An 18,941-nucleotide genomic window follows, 5' to 3' on the forward strand; every position below is an offset into this window, starting at 1 on the left:
AGCCTTGAATGTACGTGATGTTTTTTCGACATAATAACTATTTTCCAAATAATAAAATTAATGGATTTATAAATTTCACGTTCTATAAGCGCCATTTTAGTGTTCGCCATTTTGAAGGATTCATTGGCGCCATTTTGAATATCCAGAAGTTGTTCAGTAGACAGAACATAGAAACGACATCTAAATAAGCTACTATGATCATTCACCTTCACAATTACAAAATGCCTCAACCACCCAAGTATTTGGGTGTATAAAAATGTACTTCATATTCAAACTCTTAAGGACTATTTTACACTACCGAAAAAAGAAAGAACATACATACAAGTAATACTTTCAATATTATTGCCACTCGCGCGTCGCTGACTGGGTTCTTTACATTAGAAGCTAGGTATTAAAAATATACTCCATTTGGGTGCGACACTAATGTGATTTACACTTTATACAGACACGACGACACCGCAAGAAATATTTTTGTCTCGCTCTTTCTTACTGTTTAATACGAAAAACGATAGAGTTGACAAAGGATTTAAACTACACAATAATTTTTTTTTGCCATCATTTATCTCATTTCATTTTGATAACTACCTAAACTCAGCTTTATTTACTTAGATATACGGTTGAAATTAGTACTTGAAACATAACACCGAGAACCGTTATTTCAAAGAAAATATAGCTTAGTTTAAGTTGTTATCAAAAAAGACGCCACGCTCAACACTGCCAGTGTGCGTTGCATCGTTGGGAGTCACTGTCCTAGCCTAAGAGTGCGACTCCACTGAAACGGAGTGGAGCGGAGCTGTACTCGACCAATCAAAGATTATTAAAAGATGGCATGAAAAAATTCATCGTCACATAACAATGACATTATTGAACACATCTCCACTCCGCTCCGCTTCAGTGGAAATGCACGCTAAAACACCCACTTTTTCATGTGTTTATCATAAGTTTTGAATAAAAATGAGGGTACTTATCAACTATGAAATATGTATTTCAATTCGCACAGTCATAAGCTCACATAGCTTGGCTTAAAATGCTTAATACAGGAATGCCGGTACTTACCGGATATAACTATAGTGCCGACATATTTTATAGGACTCACTAAAATCTAAAACATTTAAAAGTGTACTGAATTTCAAGAATCATAGAGTCCATAATTCCATGACCATAATAATCGGCTATATAAACAACTGTCTACAACATTCAAAAATGTACTGTATTGTTAAGATTATAAAGTAAACAATTCAACTGATTACAAATTGCTTTATATTAATCGGCTATACAAAATGCTTTCTCTCAGAACTTTTCTTATTATCTAGATATTTGATTGAAGAATATTTTATGTTGAGGCATATTATCAGAAATATCTGTCCGAAAAAATTCGGAAGCGCGTCGGATGGCGCTTTGCTCATACATTTTGTACTAAACACCACACTGTCAGAATTTGCCGAATGTACGCTTCTTCTAAGCAGTGAAAGGGGCAGAAAATGTTCTGATGACAATGTGGCGTCGATATTGATGTTTTTCTCTGAACTAAATTTAAAATATCTGCATCTTTTTCTTTTTAATATTGCTAAAAAAGAATGGAAAATGAGTTTTTTGTGAAGAGTTTAAATTTTAGTGCACTCTTTAAACAATAGGCTCACGACTGGCAAAGTCACAAGGTTTGACAGTTCTAAATTAAATTAGGTCTGTCTGTCCTTTTCTTATTGCGTTTATATATACGTTGTAGAAAAAGATGAGAGTACTCTAAATAATTGGGATCAGAATCAGTACCAATTTCTGATAAAATGCGTCTGTCTGGCCTAAGATTTCAGCACAGCCAACCCTGAATTTAAAATTAGAGACTGTGCTGATGGTGCCTTCCCACGGTACGTGTTGATTTGACACTATGTACAATGTACATACTCGTACCTTGTTCACGAAGACGAGTTAATGGGTAAATAAGGAACCGCACGTCCTTCATTAATGGGGATCCACACTGCCAATTTATCCCAGCAAGTGGTGCATAAGTGAACCAACCATAGAGGTAGTATCATCTGTGGAACCGGCTAACAAAACGGCCGGTTGTCAAATGCCATAAAAAAATTGTCATGTAAAACCTCCTTATATGAAACCTTGACAGATCGAGGGTAGGTGTGAAAAAGTTAACTGTTTTTTGAAAGAGCTCTTTAATTTTAAAATTATAAACAGTAATTTAATACAGTTCTTTTAGTAGAATTAGTGTGAAATGTGATTAAAAGTACCCACCGGACAGTTTTCCTAGTGAAACTCACTTTAACTTCACTTCACTATTATCCCTTTTGCATTCACTACGTGTCACCAGTCATGGATTCACTCAAAGACTCGCTGAACGCGATGGCCGAAATGTTTCAACAAAAGATGGGCGAATTCCAGCAGGGCCTGGATAGTGCACCAACAACGAGCACGAACGCATCCCTGGCTGCAGAGTTCAGCAGTTTCCGAACCTTCGTGCTCTCTGCCATGAATACGTTGCAGAGACAGGTGGAGTTCCTTGGCACAGAGGTCGATCGTCTGGAGACGCGTAGAAGGCGCAAAATGCTACTAGTCCATGGAGTTAGCGAGGAGAAGTCGGAAGATGTTACTTCACGGGTTTGCAACGTTGTGGGGGAACATCTTGGTGTGACTGGGTTATCTGTTAGCTCCATCAAGTCATCTCATCGTTTGGGACGTCCTTCTGACAAGAAACCTCGCCCTATAGTGGTAAAGTTTGCAGATGCAACATTGCGGGATAAGGTTTGGTTCTCTAAAACTGGATTTAAAGGCAGCGGTATAACTGTATCAGAGTTTTTAACGAGGAGCCGTCACGACGTATTTATGGAGGCAAGGCAGAGATTTGGTGTCAACAAGTGCTGGACAAGGGATGGCTGCATTCATATTATAGCCCCGGATGGTTCACGTCATCGAGCTGAGTGTAAGGCTGACCTCCAATGCATACCACAGTCTTCTAAACCTCTGACTCAGGGCACTGCCAGTCTTTCCTCCAGGTCCAAAAGAACAATCAAAAATAAGTAACCTATCATTAATCTATATACCTATGTATTACTTTTACACAATATTTGGGCTGCAAGCCTTTTATAACAGCTTATTTATCTTGCTCTAAGTATGTCACTATCATAAAGTCTATGTTATTGCTCTTATGTGTATAATAATTTTTATGAACTGTAATTTTTAAAATAATAGGTTGTAGGTAGGTAGATTTAATAGTTGTTGCTTGTGTTGTGTCATGTGACATGCATGTGATCATGACTGACAGATGTAAGTGTCAATCATTAACTGATGACAGCTGTGACATTTGACATCCTAGCCACAGACAAAATAACTACCCTGGATGCAAGGCTTTTGGTCGAGCATTTTTACCTACTTATTGTATATTGTTAGAAGTGATTTTCTCCTTGCAACTGGCGGGTGGGTTCGTCTATCGTTTTATTTACCTTACTGATTGTATATATATTTATTTTACTTTTTGCTTTATCATATTTATTTTTTATTATTATTTAATTATAGTATGGTATCCTCAAATTTAAGTATAGACAGTGATTTGTTTTTGTCGTTATCTAGTGATGTGACAGATAGTAATGCAAGTTACCATAGTACAGCCACTTCTCTTCCGCTCAATGTAACATTAAATTCTCATTTCTCCGATTGCGTGAAAAACTTCAATGCTATTCACATAAACGCACAAAGTGTTCCGGCACATTACTCTGATATGCTTGCGTCTTTTGAGTCCCAAAATATTCATGCCATCCTAGTATCTGAGTCCTGGCTTAAGCCCTGTCTGCCTTCTACTTCTTATTCTTTGCCGGGGTTTATTCTCATAAGAAATGATCGCACTAATAGGGGTGGCGGTGGTGTGGCGATCTATCTTAGATCTTACATTCCTTACAAAATTGTTAGTTCGTCATGTCAACCGCCTCCTGTTGATGCTGCTGAGCATTTACTTATTGAGGTTTCCCTATCACAAACAAAAATCTTACTTGGCGTTTTCTACAGTCCCTCGCTTACTATTAATTTTTTCCCCTCATTCGAATCACTTTTAGAATCCCTACTCCCTACATATACTCATAGCATAATAATGGGTGACTTTAATACTTGTTTGCTTAAAGGTGACAATCGGGCTAATAAACTAGAATCCATTATTGAATCTTGTAACATGACAATTCTTCCGCTTTCGGCTACTCATAACCTTCCTAACTACATTCCTTCTCTTCTTGACTTGATTATAGTGTCTTCTCCTGACCTTGTATCTAAGCATGGCCAATGCTCTGCGGATGCCTTTTCTCATCACGATTTACTTTTTCTCTCGTACAAATTGCGCCCTCCAAAAATTAAACCTAAAATACTTCTGCGGCGTAATTTTGGTGGAATGGATGTAGATCGATTGTGTGTAGATGCTTGTAAAGTTGACTGGTCAGTTGTTGAAACTGTATCCGACGTCGATCGTAAGGTTGACATTTTCAATTCCTTACTGACTCAGCTTTATGACATTCATGCGCCAATTAAGCCTGTTAAACTCAAACATTTACCTGCACCTTGGCTTTCGCAAGATTTAAAAGATCTGATTCTTAAGAAAGGTGTAGCGAAAACCAGACTAAAGTGCAATCCATCTGAGGAAAATCACAGAAAATACAACAAACTCAGGAATCGCTGCAATACATTGTGTCGAGATGCACAGCGACGCCATATTCATGCATCAGTCGAGAACGGCGACTCTTGTAGAGTTTGGAAATTTCTAAAGACGGTTGGAGTTGGTAAAACGTCACATAATTCATCTCCACCTAACGTTGACGTTGATCTCCTAAATCAATATTTCTCATCACCTCTAAACTCCATTAATAGTTCTGATAAATTACAAACTATTCATTCTCTTTCAACGACTCCTACCCCTTCCTATCCTCCGTTCAATTTCAGCCAGTTTTCTACTGATGATGTTAAGAAGAGCATACTGTCCATCTCTTCGAATGCTGTTGGTAGCGACGACATTAGCCGTAATATGATAATTCCTATCGTGGATATTGTAATTCCTGCAATCACCCACATTCTAAACGAATCGATTACAACGTCCAAATTTCCTGATGCCTGGAAAAGTGCTCATGTTGTACCTCTTCCGAAAAAGGCTAATGCTGAGTATTTTTCCGATTTCCGTCCCATTTCCATCTTACCGTTTCTTTCCAAAGTCCTTGAAAAGTTAATTCACTATCAACTTAACCTTTTCCTGAATAGTCACTGCCTATTTAACCCTTTCCAATCTGGTTTCCGTTCTGGACATAGTACGGCTACTGCTCTGATTAAAGTTACTGATGACATTCGCTGGGGCATGGATAATCAACAACTCACAGTATTGACTTTGCTCGATTTCAGTAATGCTTTTAACACTGTGGACCATGATATACTTGTGAGTATGTTGCGTTCTCTTAACTTATCTCCATCAGCAACTGACTGGATGCATAGTTACCTAAGCGGTCGCCAGCAGCGTATTCGTGTCGAGGAAACTCATTCGTCTTGGTGCGATATCACTGCTGGTGTGCCTCAGGGTGGCGTGTTGTCACCATTACTCTTTTCTATTTTCATTAATTCTTTAACTCAAAAACTATCTTCTCTCTACCACATGTATGCAGATGACGTCCAAATTTACACCCAGGCAACTCTTGTGGACCTTCCGGCAGCCGTTACTCAAATAAATAATGATCTTGAGCTAATTCTGGAGTGGAGTCGATTTTATGGCCTCAATGTTAATCCGATCAAATCTCAGGCTATAATTATTGGCAGTCGGAACCTTATCTCAAAAATTGATTGGTTTACGCTTCCTCCCATCGAGTACAATGGTATTGTCATCCCATATTGTGATTCCGTTAAAAATCTGGGGATACATATGGATTGCAATTTAGGTTGGACGAATCACTTAAAACAGATTAGCAGGAAGACTTTTGCATCTCTGAGCTCTTTGCGTCGTCTACAATCATTTCTTCCAATTCCTACTAAAATTATGTTAGCACAGACTTTACTTCTTCCTATCCTTGATTATGCCGACGCAAGTTATATTAACTTAACAGAAGATCAGTTAAACAAGCTTGAGAGACTTCAAAACACTAGTATTCGGTTCATATTTGGGTTGCGCAAATATGACCATGTGTCTCATTTTCGGTCTCGTCTCAAGTGGTTACCCATCCGACTTCGCCGGAACTTACATATCCTTTCTATTCTGTACTGTGTATTGTTTCACCCTTCTTCTCCTCCTTACTTGAAGGAGAAATTTGAATTTGCAGCGCGTCCGGGACAAGTTCTCCGCACCTCTAGGAAGCTTATTTTAAGGACGCCTTCACATTCTTCTTCCTTTTTCAATAAATCCTTCACAGTTCAATCTATTAAATTGTGGAATGCCTTGCCTCTCGTAATCAGGGAGGCTAAGTCCATCAATATCTTTAAGAGTCTGGTGAAAGATCACTATTTGTCACTATCACTTTAGCATTATCGGATTTATTGGAACATATTTTACTAGTCTTAATAATAGTATGAGGATTTATTATTTATCTATATATCATATTTATTTATTATTATTTTTTTTATTCTATATTATGTATTTTATTATTTAGTACATTATTTAAATTTTAACATGTTTCTATGTATTTATTTATTTATTTATATATTTATTTATTCTAATATTATATATAAATGTAAATGTATACTTACACCACCTACCTCTAATATCTATAGCTATATCCTTTGGACCATTTTGGTTGCCTGGAAGAGATCGCTAGGTAGCGATAAGGCCGCCAAATTGTACCTATATTTTGTTGAGCTTTGTATGTGTTTTTCTGTACTAATTTTGTGGTGTACAATAAAAGTATATTCATTCATTCATTCATTCAACCTCCCAAGAAACTATGAAGATGTCAGCTTGCATTGGCCAGACCTCTTGTGGCGCACTCTGAGATCAGTTTTGCCTGTGGATCCCCATTGCTCGCAGATATCGTGTCCCCACTGGGTGGGCAGACGATATCAAATGAGTCGTATGGACCGGCTGGATTCAGGGGACACAAGCCCGTGGCGTGTGGAAGTCCCTACTATGTCCAGCAGTGGACGTGTATCGGTTGATAATGATGATGGGCCTATCGTATAATGAACGCTTTAAAAGTGATGGCAGTAAGGCCAAACTTGTAGTTTGGTTTAAGTAGGCCAGCTCTATTCTTTCCATCTACGTTGGTACGTTTTGTAACCAGCTACAAAATAAGATTTTATGTTGTTACAGCTTTCTGGTGCAAACAAAACATCTGACTGACACTAGAGGTCAACAAACGTTGCGTAGATAAATACCGCGTGAAACGACGAACTATGAATCTTATTTCGAAGCTGGTTACGAAAAATGGTAACCAATGTGGATGGAAGGGCTCGATTTAATATTCGTTTATCGGCAGTCAATTTGTTGGCACATATTTAAGTCAGATTGCTTATTAAGAAAAGAGCGATGAAGTTCGCATTTTCACGGACCGTGAGAAGTCACCTTTATACTTAATTCCATACGGAAGTGAATACAAACAACGAACAATACGAACTGTATAAAAATATCGGATTTGAATAGAAAAGACACTACTAACATCTACTACGTAGTATCAAAAATTAGAGAGAATTCCTGTTGATATTATTATTCTTTATTTATGAAAAGGCTTTGAGGTTTTATTATTTTATTTATTGCTAGTATAAAATGTAGTTTCTAATATAGAATTATAGATACATAATAATGTCTTATTGTAAAAATGTGCTCAAATTCTAACGTCGCATATTTTAATTACCAGGCCCTGTTCACACGGCATTCACACTGCAAGTTTATTATACACGAATAATCTTACCAAATACGTATTGGCAAACACACTTTATATATGTAGACGCGTTCACACAGTTAAAACTATACTCTTTTTGCATAAGATTGTAAGAACGGTTGTATTAAGTTCAACGTCGCATACTTACTACGTGTTCGGTAAGATTTATCAGTAAAAATACGTGCGTTGCAAATGTCGTGTGTACGCGGCCTTAGGGTGATGACTAACTGACATACATATTTTATGAGAAATTAGGCAACGTCGACACTGCCAAATAGCTTTCTAAATTTTTATTTAGGATGCCTATAAACACGTCTGGTGGTAATTTTGTAACTTTTTGATTAGCCAACCCTATGTAGCGTAGTGTGGGACGCCCTCCAGCACGATGGACCGACGTTATAAAGCGGCTGGCGGGAAGTGGCTGGATGAGGAAGGCTGAGGACCGGGTGTGGTGGCGCTCTAGGGAAGGCCTATGTCCAACAGTGGACATCCACAGGCTGATGATGATGATGATGATGATGATGACGTAGTTACATAATATGTAATAAGGGATATCATCCCTTCATGTATGCAGGCGTTAGAATTAGGGCCGTTTTGCACTGTCGCCTCAGTCAGCCACTTGCATCGACATTTGCAACTGGATTGGACGCGTCATACAAATGTGCGTAAACATTTTATTAGTTTTCTTGAGCAATGCAAGTTTTTTGCACTATGGCACATACGTTATAGGTTACTAAATAATATGAAACAAAAGTTTAGTGTAGACTCGTCTTTACAGAAATGACGATGGATTTATAAGTTGAAACACAAATAATTCCATATTTTTTGATACATAAATTTTAGTTTGAATTTTCTAGGAAAAATTATAAGAAAAACTTGTTTTTACTTTTGAGATAATGAAGATCAAAGTGCGATTTTCTGTTCATAATTTTGTCCATTCATTTATTTAATGGTCTGGCCATGTTTATAAAATAATATTTAATCTCGCATTTATTTGATTCTCCATACTTTTCTTACAGTTTCATAATCTAACATTTCGTTTTTCATTTCTATTTTAAAAATAAAATTTTATTTGAAATCCAATATTTATACATCTTTCTAGCACAAACGTTTTGCACTGATAACAAAAAAATCGATTAAAACATTGATTAAATATTTTTTTGATTCATAATTTTTTTTGAAAAATACAATTTTTTTACAGTTTATCTCTTAATAGTTTCATAGAATTAGGGTTTTGAATTTAAAAAAAAAAATATATATAGAACCGCTCACCCAAATCACATTCTGGAGAGACAGTTAAGTTCGAAAGAGACAGGGTCCAATCCAGTTTAAATCTTTAATATTCCAAGCTTTAATCCTTCCAGTCCTTCTTGATCTCGAAACTCCACTCCCATTGAAGATGTATGTTTTTGTCATCGTCAGTGAATAAGCTGTTGACGGTGTATGAGCCTCGCGCCATCATGCCGGAAGGCGCGTCTTCTGGGGGGGTCGTGTAGGACTGGATCTCCGTTTTGGGGGGGTACGAACCCACCATGTGGGTCATTTTGTCCACTAGAAATTGAAATGTATATGGTGAGGAAATAGGTTGAAATCTCATCTGGTGGTATGAGATGATGCAGGCTAAGATTGAAGCGGGCTAACCTGGAAGGGATATGGCAGTTTTCACTAAACCCATACCCCTGGAATTGACAGGCTAAAAATTTGGATCTTTGGTGTAACTAAAATGCGGTGGTAGCCTAGTGGTTAGGACGTCCACCTCGAGGGCGAAGGTTCGATTTAATCCTGGGCGCGCCTCTAGGAATTATGTGTGTTTCAAGCAAATTAATATCACTTGCCTTAACATCGTGAGGAAACCTGCATACCTGAGTTCTGCCAATTTGAACTTGACCAGGCGTGGTCAAACCCTTCTCATTCTGAGGGAAGACCAGTGCAGTGTAGACCAGTACTAGGGCTGATCATGACTTCAAATAAATCATAGGACAATTTACTACTTGTTCTCGAGGGCCCAGTCATGTGTCATACATTTGCCTCAATAACTTGCTACTATTTATGGCTTAACCACTTTATCAAGCGATTATAAAACTAATAACTTAAGCGTTAGCGGTGTTATTTCAATGGCGGGAAACCAACAATGCGACACCCTGAATATTTATAGGCGTGTAAGAATAGCGTGGTATGAATATAAATTAATGTATCTATTAATATGATACATACCCGGCACTGTCCAGGTCGCATGGAATGAAACTTGAGTTTAGTACAGTTTTAATGTAAAGGTAATTTAATGCATAGGCTGTTAGATAGTGGCATCGATTTTCATGTTTTTAGGGTTCCGTACCTCTAAAGCATCACTTATACTTTTAGCATCACTTTGTTGTCTGTCTGTCTGTCCGTCTGTCAAGAAAAGCTATAGGGTACTTCCCTTTGATTTTTACTTATTTTTATGCTTAATAGTTTTTGATTTATCGTGCAAAATATCGGAAATAATACCCGAGTACGGAACTCTCGGTGCGCGAGTCTAACTCGCACTTGGCCGGGGTTTTCTCTTTATTTCTTTAAATTTAGAGTATTAAAAAGAAAAAGATGCAGATCTTTTTCTTTTTAATATTGCTAAAAAAAGGAAGGAGCATGAATTTCAAATTTAAAGACTCCAAATTTTATTGCACGCTTCAAATTGAAACAATAGGCTCGCGAAAGTCACGAGGTTTGACAGTTCTAAATTAAATTCAGATTGTCTATCCTTTTCTAATTACATTGGTAGGAAAGGGATGCGAATACTCTAAATTGTAGTTGCACTCACACATAGTTACATTATTACTATTTTCTTTAAGAATATTAGCCATGTTCTTCACGATTCTCCTTTCCCCTCCAACTAAGCGTAAAGCTTGTGCTAAGAGTAGGCACGACAATAGTGCAACGGGTGGGATTTGAACCGCCTTTCGGAATTTGGTCCGCTCTTCAACCGTTGAGCTATTGAGACTTATTGTCGTTAAATCACGAAATAAGTTTAGAATCATTGGCATACAGTAAGTATGGTACAAAACGGGAAAATCACCTGGTACTCCGAGGCGGTACGTCTTCTGGACGTACTTGAGGCCGTGCACGATTTCGCGCTGCACGATGAAGTCGATCCTTATCCGGTATTGCACGCCTTCTTTTATTATAAACACCTGAAATAAAACAAAAACTAATATAAAGTTTATCAATATAATCGTGTTTTTATGGATCCGTTCCTCAGAAGGAAAAAGTGACCCTTATAGGATCACTTTATTGCCTGTCTGTCCGTCTGTCGTGTCTGTCAAGAAAACCTATAGGGTTACTGCCCGTTCACCTAGAATCATGAAAAGCAGGTAGGTAGGTCTTATAGCACAAGTAAAGGAATAAATCCAAAAACTGTGAATGAACAAAATAAATAATAATTAGTATTTTCAAAGTAAGATAATTATATCAAGTGGGGTACATGAAAGGGCCTTTACCTGTACATTGTAAAACAGATTTTTATTTATTTTTATCTTAATAGTTTTTGTTTGCTCTGTTATTAAAGCACTTTAGTCTCAAAGTTTTGACCGATTCGATCAAATTATGATTTAGTGAAATCAAGGCTAGACCAATAAGGAAATAATACTGAAAAGAAAATTCTCAAAGCTATAAATAGTCGAATAATCGCACCAATGAAGGGTCGTCAGGGCACTGTTACAATCTCATCCGACAGAGGTTGTAACAGTGCCCTATCCCAAACTCTGTCGGATGAGGCTAGGGCTCTGTTACAGCTGTACAAGAAGGCCTTACGCAAGTAAGTGGTTATATAATGTGGCCTTACGGAGTGACATATTCCACACGGAAAAAAAAACTCCTTAAAGTAAAGAGTATAAAAAAGGGTCGTCAAAAGCGGTAGAAGAAACTGTGTCTATCCCTTTTGGTTTATTTTTGCAGGTGTTTATGCGAACTTAATAAATCCGTTATCAATATTCAATAACTAATGGAAATAGATGCCGTCTGTTAGTTTCATATCCACAAGTTACGTCATATCCTACAAAACTACGGGAAGCGCCATTCATCCAACACAAATAGTGCTCCGACTCTGAACTATGTCAGGCGTAAATAACCTGAGCAATACAACTAGTAGCCTAGTAAGTGTAGACTTTTATTCAACCTAATTCGTTTTTAACCCCCGACCCAAAAAGAGGGGTGTTATAAGTTTGACGTGTGTATCTGTGTATCTGTGTGTCTGTGTATCTGTGTATCTGTGTATCTGTGTATCTGTCTGTGGCATCGTAGCGCCTAAACGAATGAACCGATTTTAATTTAGTTTTTTTTTTGTTTGAAAGGTGGCTTGATCGAGAGTGTTCTTAGCTATAATCTAAAAAAATTGGTTCAGCCGTTTAAGAGTTATCAGCTCTTTTCAAGTTTTCTTGTAGAAAAGAAGGTTAGATAACCGTTAGGTTCATAATATTATGTCAATAGACAAATGTCAAGCTGTCAAGATGGACGTTGCCTAAATACATCATTATTTATTTGAAAATGATGTTTTGGAAAACTCAGATACTTTGGATCGTCGGGGGTGTTATAAATTTTTAATTTACAATTGTTCTTTCATGACTCATAGGTATTTTCTCTTTTACCCGACTACGGCAAAGCCAAAAGGAAGGGCTATGATTTTAGCAGCCCATATTATTTATATGTATGTTTATATCAGTGTGTGTTCCACTGTAACACCTAAATTTTGATTAATGAGGTGTCAATCAATACGTTATTATGGTCCGGGTGACATGGACTACATTTTGTACGAAAAAAATCGATCTGACGGATGTTACGCCCAAGAAAGTCTCTAAAAAAATTTTTTTTGCTAGTCTTTAGACTTAAGTGGTTCGTAAATCGTTTTTTTTTTAAATAAAAATAGCGAGCAAACGGGTCATCTGATGTTAAGTGATTACCGTATGAAGTTTCTGAACACACTCTCCATAGTATATCGTATAAAAGACCGATAAGCAGACAACATTGGGTTGATGCTGTAAGCTGAGATGAACATGTAGGAAGTATGGCAAATTACAATGTAAAAAATAAAAATTATATGTGGGAAGTTTATTGACATTGGTTGAATAAAGATTTTCGCCTCCACTCCGCTCTACTCTGCAGGTGTACGTTGCGCTTAACACATAAATTTACAAGTTCTCTTATAATTTGCAATAGGCGCTTTGACTTTTTGCATAGAAAAGAAAAATAAACTTCAATTTTATGAGCTTCTAAACACTCCTCTCAAAAATCATGTAAATGTTTAAGCGTGACATTTACACTGGGGCCCCGACGGACGTCTGCATTTTGTCTAGTATAGCTTATGGACACACAGAAAACAAGTTGCACAGTAAAAAGTCGCCATTCCTAATCGATCTTGCATAACAAGTGTAAATTAAAAATTTATAACACCCCCGATAAGTGAAGGTAACAGTAACTAGAAAAGAGCTGATAAATTTCAAACGGCTGAACTGATTTTCTTGGATTATAGCTAAGAACACTCTCGATCAAGCCACCTTTCAAACAAAAAAACTAAATTAAAATTGGTTCATTAGTACTATTTTTATAAGCTACGATGCCACAGACAGATACACAGATACACACGTCAAATTTATAACACCCCTCTTTTTGACAATGACAAATCACTACTTCGGCTATACATTTACAAATTGAGAGATAAAGCCAATTCAGGAGACGAAATGGTTAACTCAAATACACTTACACCAGTACTCACATACGAGGTCTGTCTGCTCGGACGCGACCTGCAGCTTTGTAGACTTCGCACGGGTAGCTTATTACAATTTTCGCAGGGATCTCTAATTTTTTGAAAATGAAATATAGCCTTTGTCACTCAGGAATAATGTAGTCTTCTATTGGTGAAAGAATTTTCAAAATCGGTTCAGTAGTGCCAAAGATTATTTCCTACTAACAAACAAACTTTACCTCTGTATAGTTTTAGTATTGATTGACATCACACTAATATTATAAAGGCGAAAGTTTGTATGTGTGTGTATGTATGTATGTATGTTTGTTACTTCTTCACGCAAAAACCACTGGACGGATTTGGCTGAAATTCAGAATGGAGATAGACAATAACCTGGATTAGCACATAGGCTTCTTTTTATACCGGAAAATCAAAAGGTTCCCACGGGATTTCGAAAAAACTAAATCCACGCGGATGAAGTCGCGGGCATCAGCTAGTGACACAATAAGCTGAACAGTGGATACTACACTGTGATAAGTGTGATATCGTAAGAACTGTTAGCAATGATTGTGAATACGGGTGCACAGATAACTCAACGGTTATTGGAGCGGACTGAAATCCGAAAGGTTGGTGGTTCAAACCCCCAGCTGTTGAACTATTGTCGTATCTACTTCTAGCACAAGCTTTACGCTTAGTTGGAGGGGAAAGTGGAATATTAATTATCATGATAAACTTGGCTGATATTCTTTTACAAAAAAACCGGCCAAGTGCGAGTCAGACTCGCGCACCGAGGGTTCCGTATTTTTTCTAACATTTTGCACGATAAATCAAAGACTATTATACATAAAAATAAATAAAAATCTGTTTTAGGATGTACAGGTAAACCTCTTTCATGTGATACCCCACTTGGTATAGTTATCTTATTTTGAAAATTGAAACACATTTTAATTTTTTTTAAATGCACAAATTCGCGGTTTTCAGATTTATTCCTGTACTTGTGCTATAGCACAAGGCTTTATAAGACCTACCTACCTACCAAATTTTATGATTCTAGGTCATTAGGAAGTACCCTATAGGTTTCTTGACAGACACGATGGACAGAGAGACAGACAACAAAGTGATCCTATAATGGTTCCGTGTTTTCTTTTGAGGTACGGAACTTTAAAAATTCAAAAACTGCATTCGAGCGCACTGTGAGACCTCATAATTGTGAATACAGGTGTTTAACCTCTTTTACAACTTAAACTGTTTTTGACCGACTTACAAAAAGGTGGTTCTCAATTCGGCCCGTATTTTTTTAAATGTATGCATGAATGAATGAAGGATTTATTAAAAAAAATGTAGGTACAATATGTTGTAATAATGTACACCGATTTTTTAACAACCTAGTTGTCGTGTCGCAAATGTGATCCGACCCTTACGAGTAGTGCTAAAGATCGCACGGCACCGCATACGAGAGTATTCGATTGATAAATCGCACTGTAGTGTTGGAGTGTCGCCAAGGGTTCCAGTCCATCGCTCTATAGGACTATAGGCTAAACATATGCCGTTATTAATGCCACCTGTCTCGTATATACATTCAGCTTTGATTGGAAGCGGTAAATACAGATTTTACGTCATTTTATAATCCTATGGTGTCTCTTTGAAAAGTTATTTTGATAAGTAGAAAAACAACAAGTGTAAATTAAAAATTTATAACACCCCCGACAAGTGAAGGTTACAGTAACTAGAAAAGAGCTGATAACTTTCAAACGGCTGAACCGATTTTCTTGGATTATAGCTAAGAACACTCTCGATCAAGCCACCTTTCACACAAAAAAAACTAAATTAAAATCGGTTCATTAGTTTAGGAGCTACGATGCCACAGACAAATACACAGATACACCGATACACAGATACACACGTCAAACTTATAACACCCCTCTTTTTGGGTCAGGGGTTAAAAAAAAAAAAAAACAGTCAAGTGTGTGTCGGCCTGTCTCGCGCGCAGTGTTCCGTACCATCGTACCATCGTACAAGAAATAATACTATTTTTTTTTTGTGTCAGAGCCACAAATTCAGTTTTCGGATTTATCTCTTTATTTGTGCTTAGAAAGATTATAGATCGAAGACATTGATAATACATGATTCTAATTCAACGGGAAGTACCTACCCCTACATAGGTTTTGATTCCCGAGTCTTAATCGACACGACAGACAGACAGACAGACGACTACGAAATGATCCTAGCTTTTCAAATTTAACGCTATAGTTAAAAATTCAACTGGAAATCTGTGGTAGGTATGCCACCCGTGCGAAGACGTGCGCCGATGGGTCGTAAATGCAATAAATAAACAGTAAGAATTTACCTGTTTCTTCAAATCTGTCAGGTCTCCAGTGAGGTCCAGTTCAAGGTCATCTCTGTCGGTGACGGACAATGCTAACTTCTTCACAATCACCTTACGAGGGTCGTTCGGATCTACAAAATAAGATCAATAAATAAACATCTATATATAATGTCAATTTCTATAAAGGAGAAACTCACTGACTGACATATCCACAGCTTAATTAAATGGCAACTTGAGATTTTGCATGTATTTTATCCTTACTTAATATTATAAATGCAAAAGTCTGTCTGCTAGCTTTTCACAGCCCAACAGTTTAACCGATTTTGATGAAAGGTGCAGAGTTAGCTTACACCACGGGGAAGGACATAGGCCTTTTATCCAGGAAAAGCAAAGAGTTCCCACTGGATTTTTATAAAAACTAGATGACGCCCGCGACTTCGTCTGCGTGGATTTATCCACGCAGACGAAGTCGCGGGCGTCATCTAGTTCTCTATAGGTAAATGATTAATTAACTTAATTTTATAAATTACATCACCTGCTATTTGGTATGATTCCAGTCAGTCAAGCTCATGCCTATATGCTTGTTTTTTTTTTGTTTTTTTTTTATTCACTATAGGTAAGCGCTTGACCAGAATCACGCCTGATGGAAAGTGATGATGTGGTCTAAGATTGGACGCGTTTACCTAGAAGGTGCCTATTCACCATTATATTATTATATAGGTGTTTAGAAAAATGTAAATGCTACGACTGTAAAGGAGCTAGCTCAACCACATTTAGCTTATAAAGGGTAAACACACTGTATGTAAAGTGTAAACCTCACCACCTCAGGAACTCAATGGTTCTGAGGTGGTGAGGTTTGGGTACTGAGATTGATAAGATTTCAAAACTCTCATAAATGTCCCAGTTGATTTTGAGGTCAATACATCTTCGCACAGACATAAACATCCACTGATAAGGTTGTCATGAGATCACAGTAGATAAGCCTCACACTATCATGTTAGGTGATAATTCAATAAATGCCAAGTTATAGATAACTGACATGCATATACAACTGAATGTTGTATCTTGTATTTATGATTCATCCTATAAAAAATAATGTTTTATTTTTTATTTTTGTTGCTGCTTGTAGATTATAACACCCTCCCTTTGATAAATAAACTTTAACGGGGAAGGGTAACTAAACTAAATGAAACCTGTGAATTCATTTGCCTGGATTCATTTTTTTTAATCCTGCAGGCACTTCTCATGGGGATGATTTTCCAGGATAAAAACTATCTCTGTCTACCTCCAGTAAAGAACTACCATAAAAAGAGATGTAAAATACTGGGATTTATTATATGAAATGACATTATCATCTTAAACCATAACCAACCCACTACTGACTTGCTACTACTATATGTAACACTCTCAATGAGAAGGGTTAAGGTTATAGTCCACCACACTGTGGCTTAGCAGACTTCACACACCTTTGAGAGCATTATGGAGAACTCTCAGACATGCAGGTTTCCTCACAATATTTCCCTTCAATGTTAAAGCAAATCAAATGACATTAGTTTTTTTAATTCTATCTAAAGTTAGCCCTTGACTGCAACCTCACCTGGTGGTAAGTGATGATGCAGTCTAATATGGAAGTGGTCTAACCTAGAAAGACCTGGATGGATATTATCTTACCAACAATAACAGTCCCTGTCTGTGCCTGCCCCAACAACGCCTCTTTGTACTTCCTGAGGGACTCATCCTCTTGATCGGCTGCTAGGATTTCCTCAATAGTTTTTTCTGGTGGAGGCCTGTATGATGACTTGATTTCTTCATCTTCCGTCTCCTCTTCCTCAGGTGTGCGCACTACTTCTGGCTCTCCGGACATTATCTATACATATAAAAAGATTTGTTCTGACTGACTGATTTAACTATCTAATTCATAGGCTCAATCACTGGTTAGTAATTTGAAATTTTGGAAGTAGATTCCTTTTATAATGTAAGCACTCACTAAAAATGGATTTTAGAGAATTCCACCCTTAAGGGGTTGAAAAGGGAATGAAAATTTTAAATAAATAAATTAAATTTTGAAATTTTGAGTAATATTTTCATTGTACTTATGAGAATATTTTCCTTATTAAATCACTAATGACTAAGTAGATAGATTTAAAACTATTGTGACTTCAATAATCATTAATTATATTCATAGAACGAGGAAAATGTTATCAGGAAATAAAAACTTAATTTACACTTCACTAGGCAATCTGTTTTTGTAATTAAGTTTTGAAAGTGAAGTTAAGTTATAATAAAACAGACTTCAAAAGATTCTACCAATATTTATTCACATTAATGTTTGTTTCAGTTTTTTTTGTGAATATTTCAAGAGTTGCAGCTAGTCTAGATTATATTTTTAAAACAAAAACAATGCTACTTAATTCTGTTATGAAATCCTACAAATACTTACAAACTGATAAGGGAAACCTTAAAAATACACAACAATACAGTGAATGGAATATGGACATCGATTTGACAATGAATCACTTTTTTACACACTAGGCAAAGATCTTAGACTATACAGCCAGAGACCAGCGAGCGTGGTGCAGACTGCAAACTTGGAAGGGCGTTCCTATTCTTACTTATTCACATTATATTGCATAAATTACTATTTATAATGATGCATCAGTATTTATATCATTAAGGTACAGCAACATAGCTCACGCCTATATGAATATACAACATAGGGCACTATCGGCTTCGTCATTCCAATGTCCATCTACCGCAAACTAGCGTTATCGAGGCATCCATAATTTCTTATTGAAATATGAACTCTTTAAACTTACCTTAAAAAGTAACGGACAGTTGGAATTAAATGAAACTCCGGCTAACTAAGAATAACACTTAACATTAATAAAGAATACGAGCACAATAAACCGAATTAGAATTTTAATTTATTTGTAAGAATCTATAGACCAAAAAAATATGACAGATCACAGAAGAGGCAAAGCGGCAGGCACTTCCGGTCGGCAACTTCGCAAAACTAAATGTAGATCTATAGTCTATGATTTTTTTTCGTTGTTGGTTCAAGTGATTTTTT

The 18,941-nt window shown here is 36.9% G+C and overlaps 2 protein-coding genes and 1 long non-coding RNA gene across 5 annotated transcripts; 1 reads left to right on the forward strand and 2 right to left on the reverse strand.

The window, feature by feature from the left end:
• Positions 1–561: 561 nt before the first annotated feature.
• LOC123871632 lies at positions 562–7,023 on the reverse strand. Its single transcript, XR_006797294.1, has 2 exons — positions 6,887–7,023; positions 562–2,111 (listed from the first exon to the last, which is right to left on the reverse strand). It is a non-coding gene; the product is annotated as an uncharacterized LOC123871632 (long non-coding RNA).
• LOC123871619 lies at positions 2,125–3,275 on the forward strand. The gene has a single exon (XM_045915531.1). It carries the CDS (start codon positions 2,323–2,325, stop codon positions 3,028–3,030), a length of 708 nt encoding a protein of 235 aa, XP_045771487.1. The 5' UTR covers positions 2,125–2,322; the 3' UTR covers positions 3,031–3,275.
• A 1,373-nt stretch (positions 7,024–8,396) lies between the features above and the next one.
• LOC123871622 (rho GDP-dissociation inhibitor 1) lies at positions 8,397–18,881 on the reverse strand. 3 transcript variants are annotated; one of them, XM_045915535.1, is made up of 6 exons: positions 18,688–18,881; positions 17,543–17,738; positions 15,893–16,002; positions 10,885–10,999; positions 10,047–10,052; positions 8,397–9,383 (listed from the first exon to the last, which is right to left on the reverse strand). In XM_045915535.1, the coding sequence occupies exons 2-6, from the start codon at positions 17,733–17,735 to the stop codon at positions 9,184–9,186; spliced, it is 624 nt and encodes a 207-aa protein (XP_045771491.1). In that variant the 5' UTR covers positions 17,736–17,738; positions 18,688–18,881; the 3' UTR covers positions 8,397–9,183. The 3 variants fall into 3 exon arrangements, with proteins under 3 accessions (XP_045771491.1, XP_045771493.1, XP_045771494.1); XM_045915537.1 differs by lacking the exon at positions 18,688–18,881 and adding an exon at positions 18,312–18,491; XM_045915538.1 differs by lacking the exon at positions 10,047–10,052 and having other exon boundaries at positions 18,688–18,879.
• Between the last annotated feature and the right edge of the window lie 60 nt (positions 18,882–18,941).

This window comes from Maniola jurtina, chromosome 14, assembly GCF_905333055.1.
Source record: "Maniola jurtina chromosome 14, ilManJurt1.1, whole genome shotgun sequence".
Taxonomy (NCBI): Eukaryota; Metazoa; Arthropoda; class Insecta; order Lepidoptera; family Nymphalidae; genus Maniola; species Maniola jurtina.

What these genes read in the sequence shown, in the direction of transcription:
- LOC123871622 (XM_045915535.1), bottom strand. Translation starts at nt 17,735, where the DNA reads ATGTCCGGAGAGCCAGAAGTAGTGCGCACACCTGAGGAAGAGGAGACG. An exon ending in GACAGGGACTGTTATTGTTG is followed by an intron (nt 16,003 to 17,542) that starts GTAAGATAATAT and finishes CTTATTTTGTAG; the next exon opens with ATCCGAACGACCCTCGTAAG. An exon ending in TGACAGATTTGAAGAAACAG is followed by an intron (nt 11,000 to 15,892) that starts GTAAATTCTTAC and finishes GTTTTATTTCAG; the next exon opens with GTGTTTATAATAAAAGAAGG.
- LOC123871619 (XM_045915531.1), top strand. Translation starts at nt 2,323, where the DNA reads ATGGATTCACTCAAAGACTCGCTGAACGCGATGGCCGAAATGTTTCAA.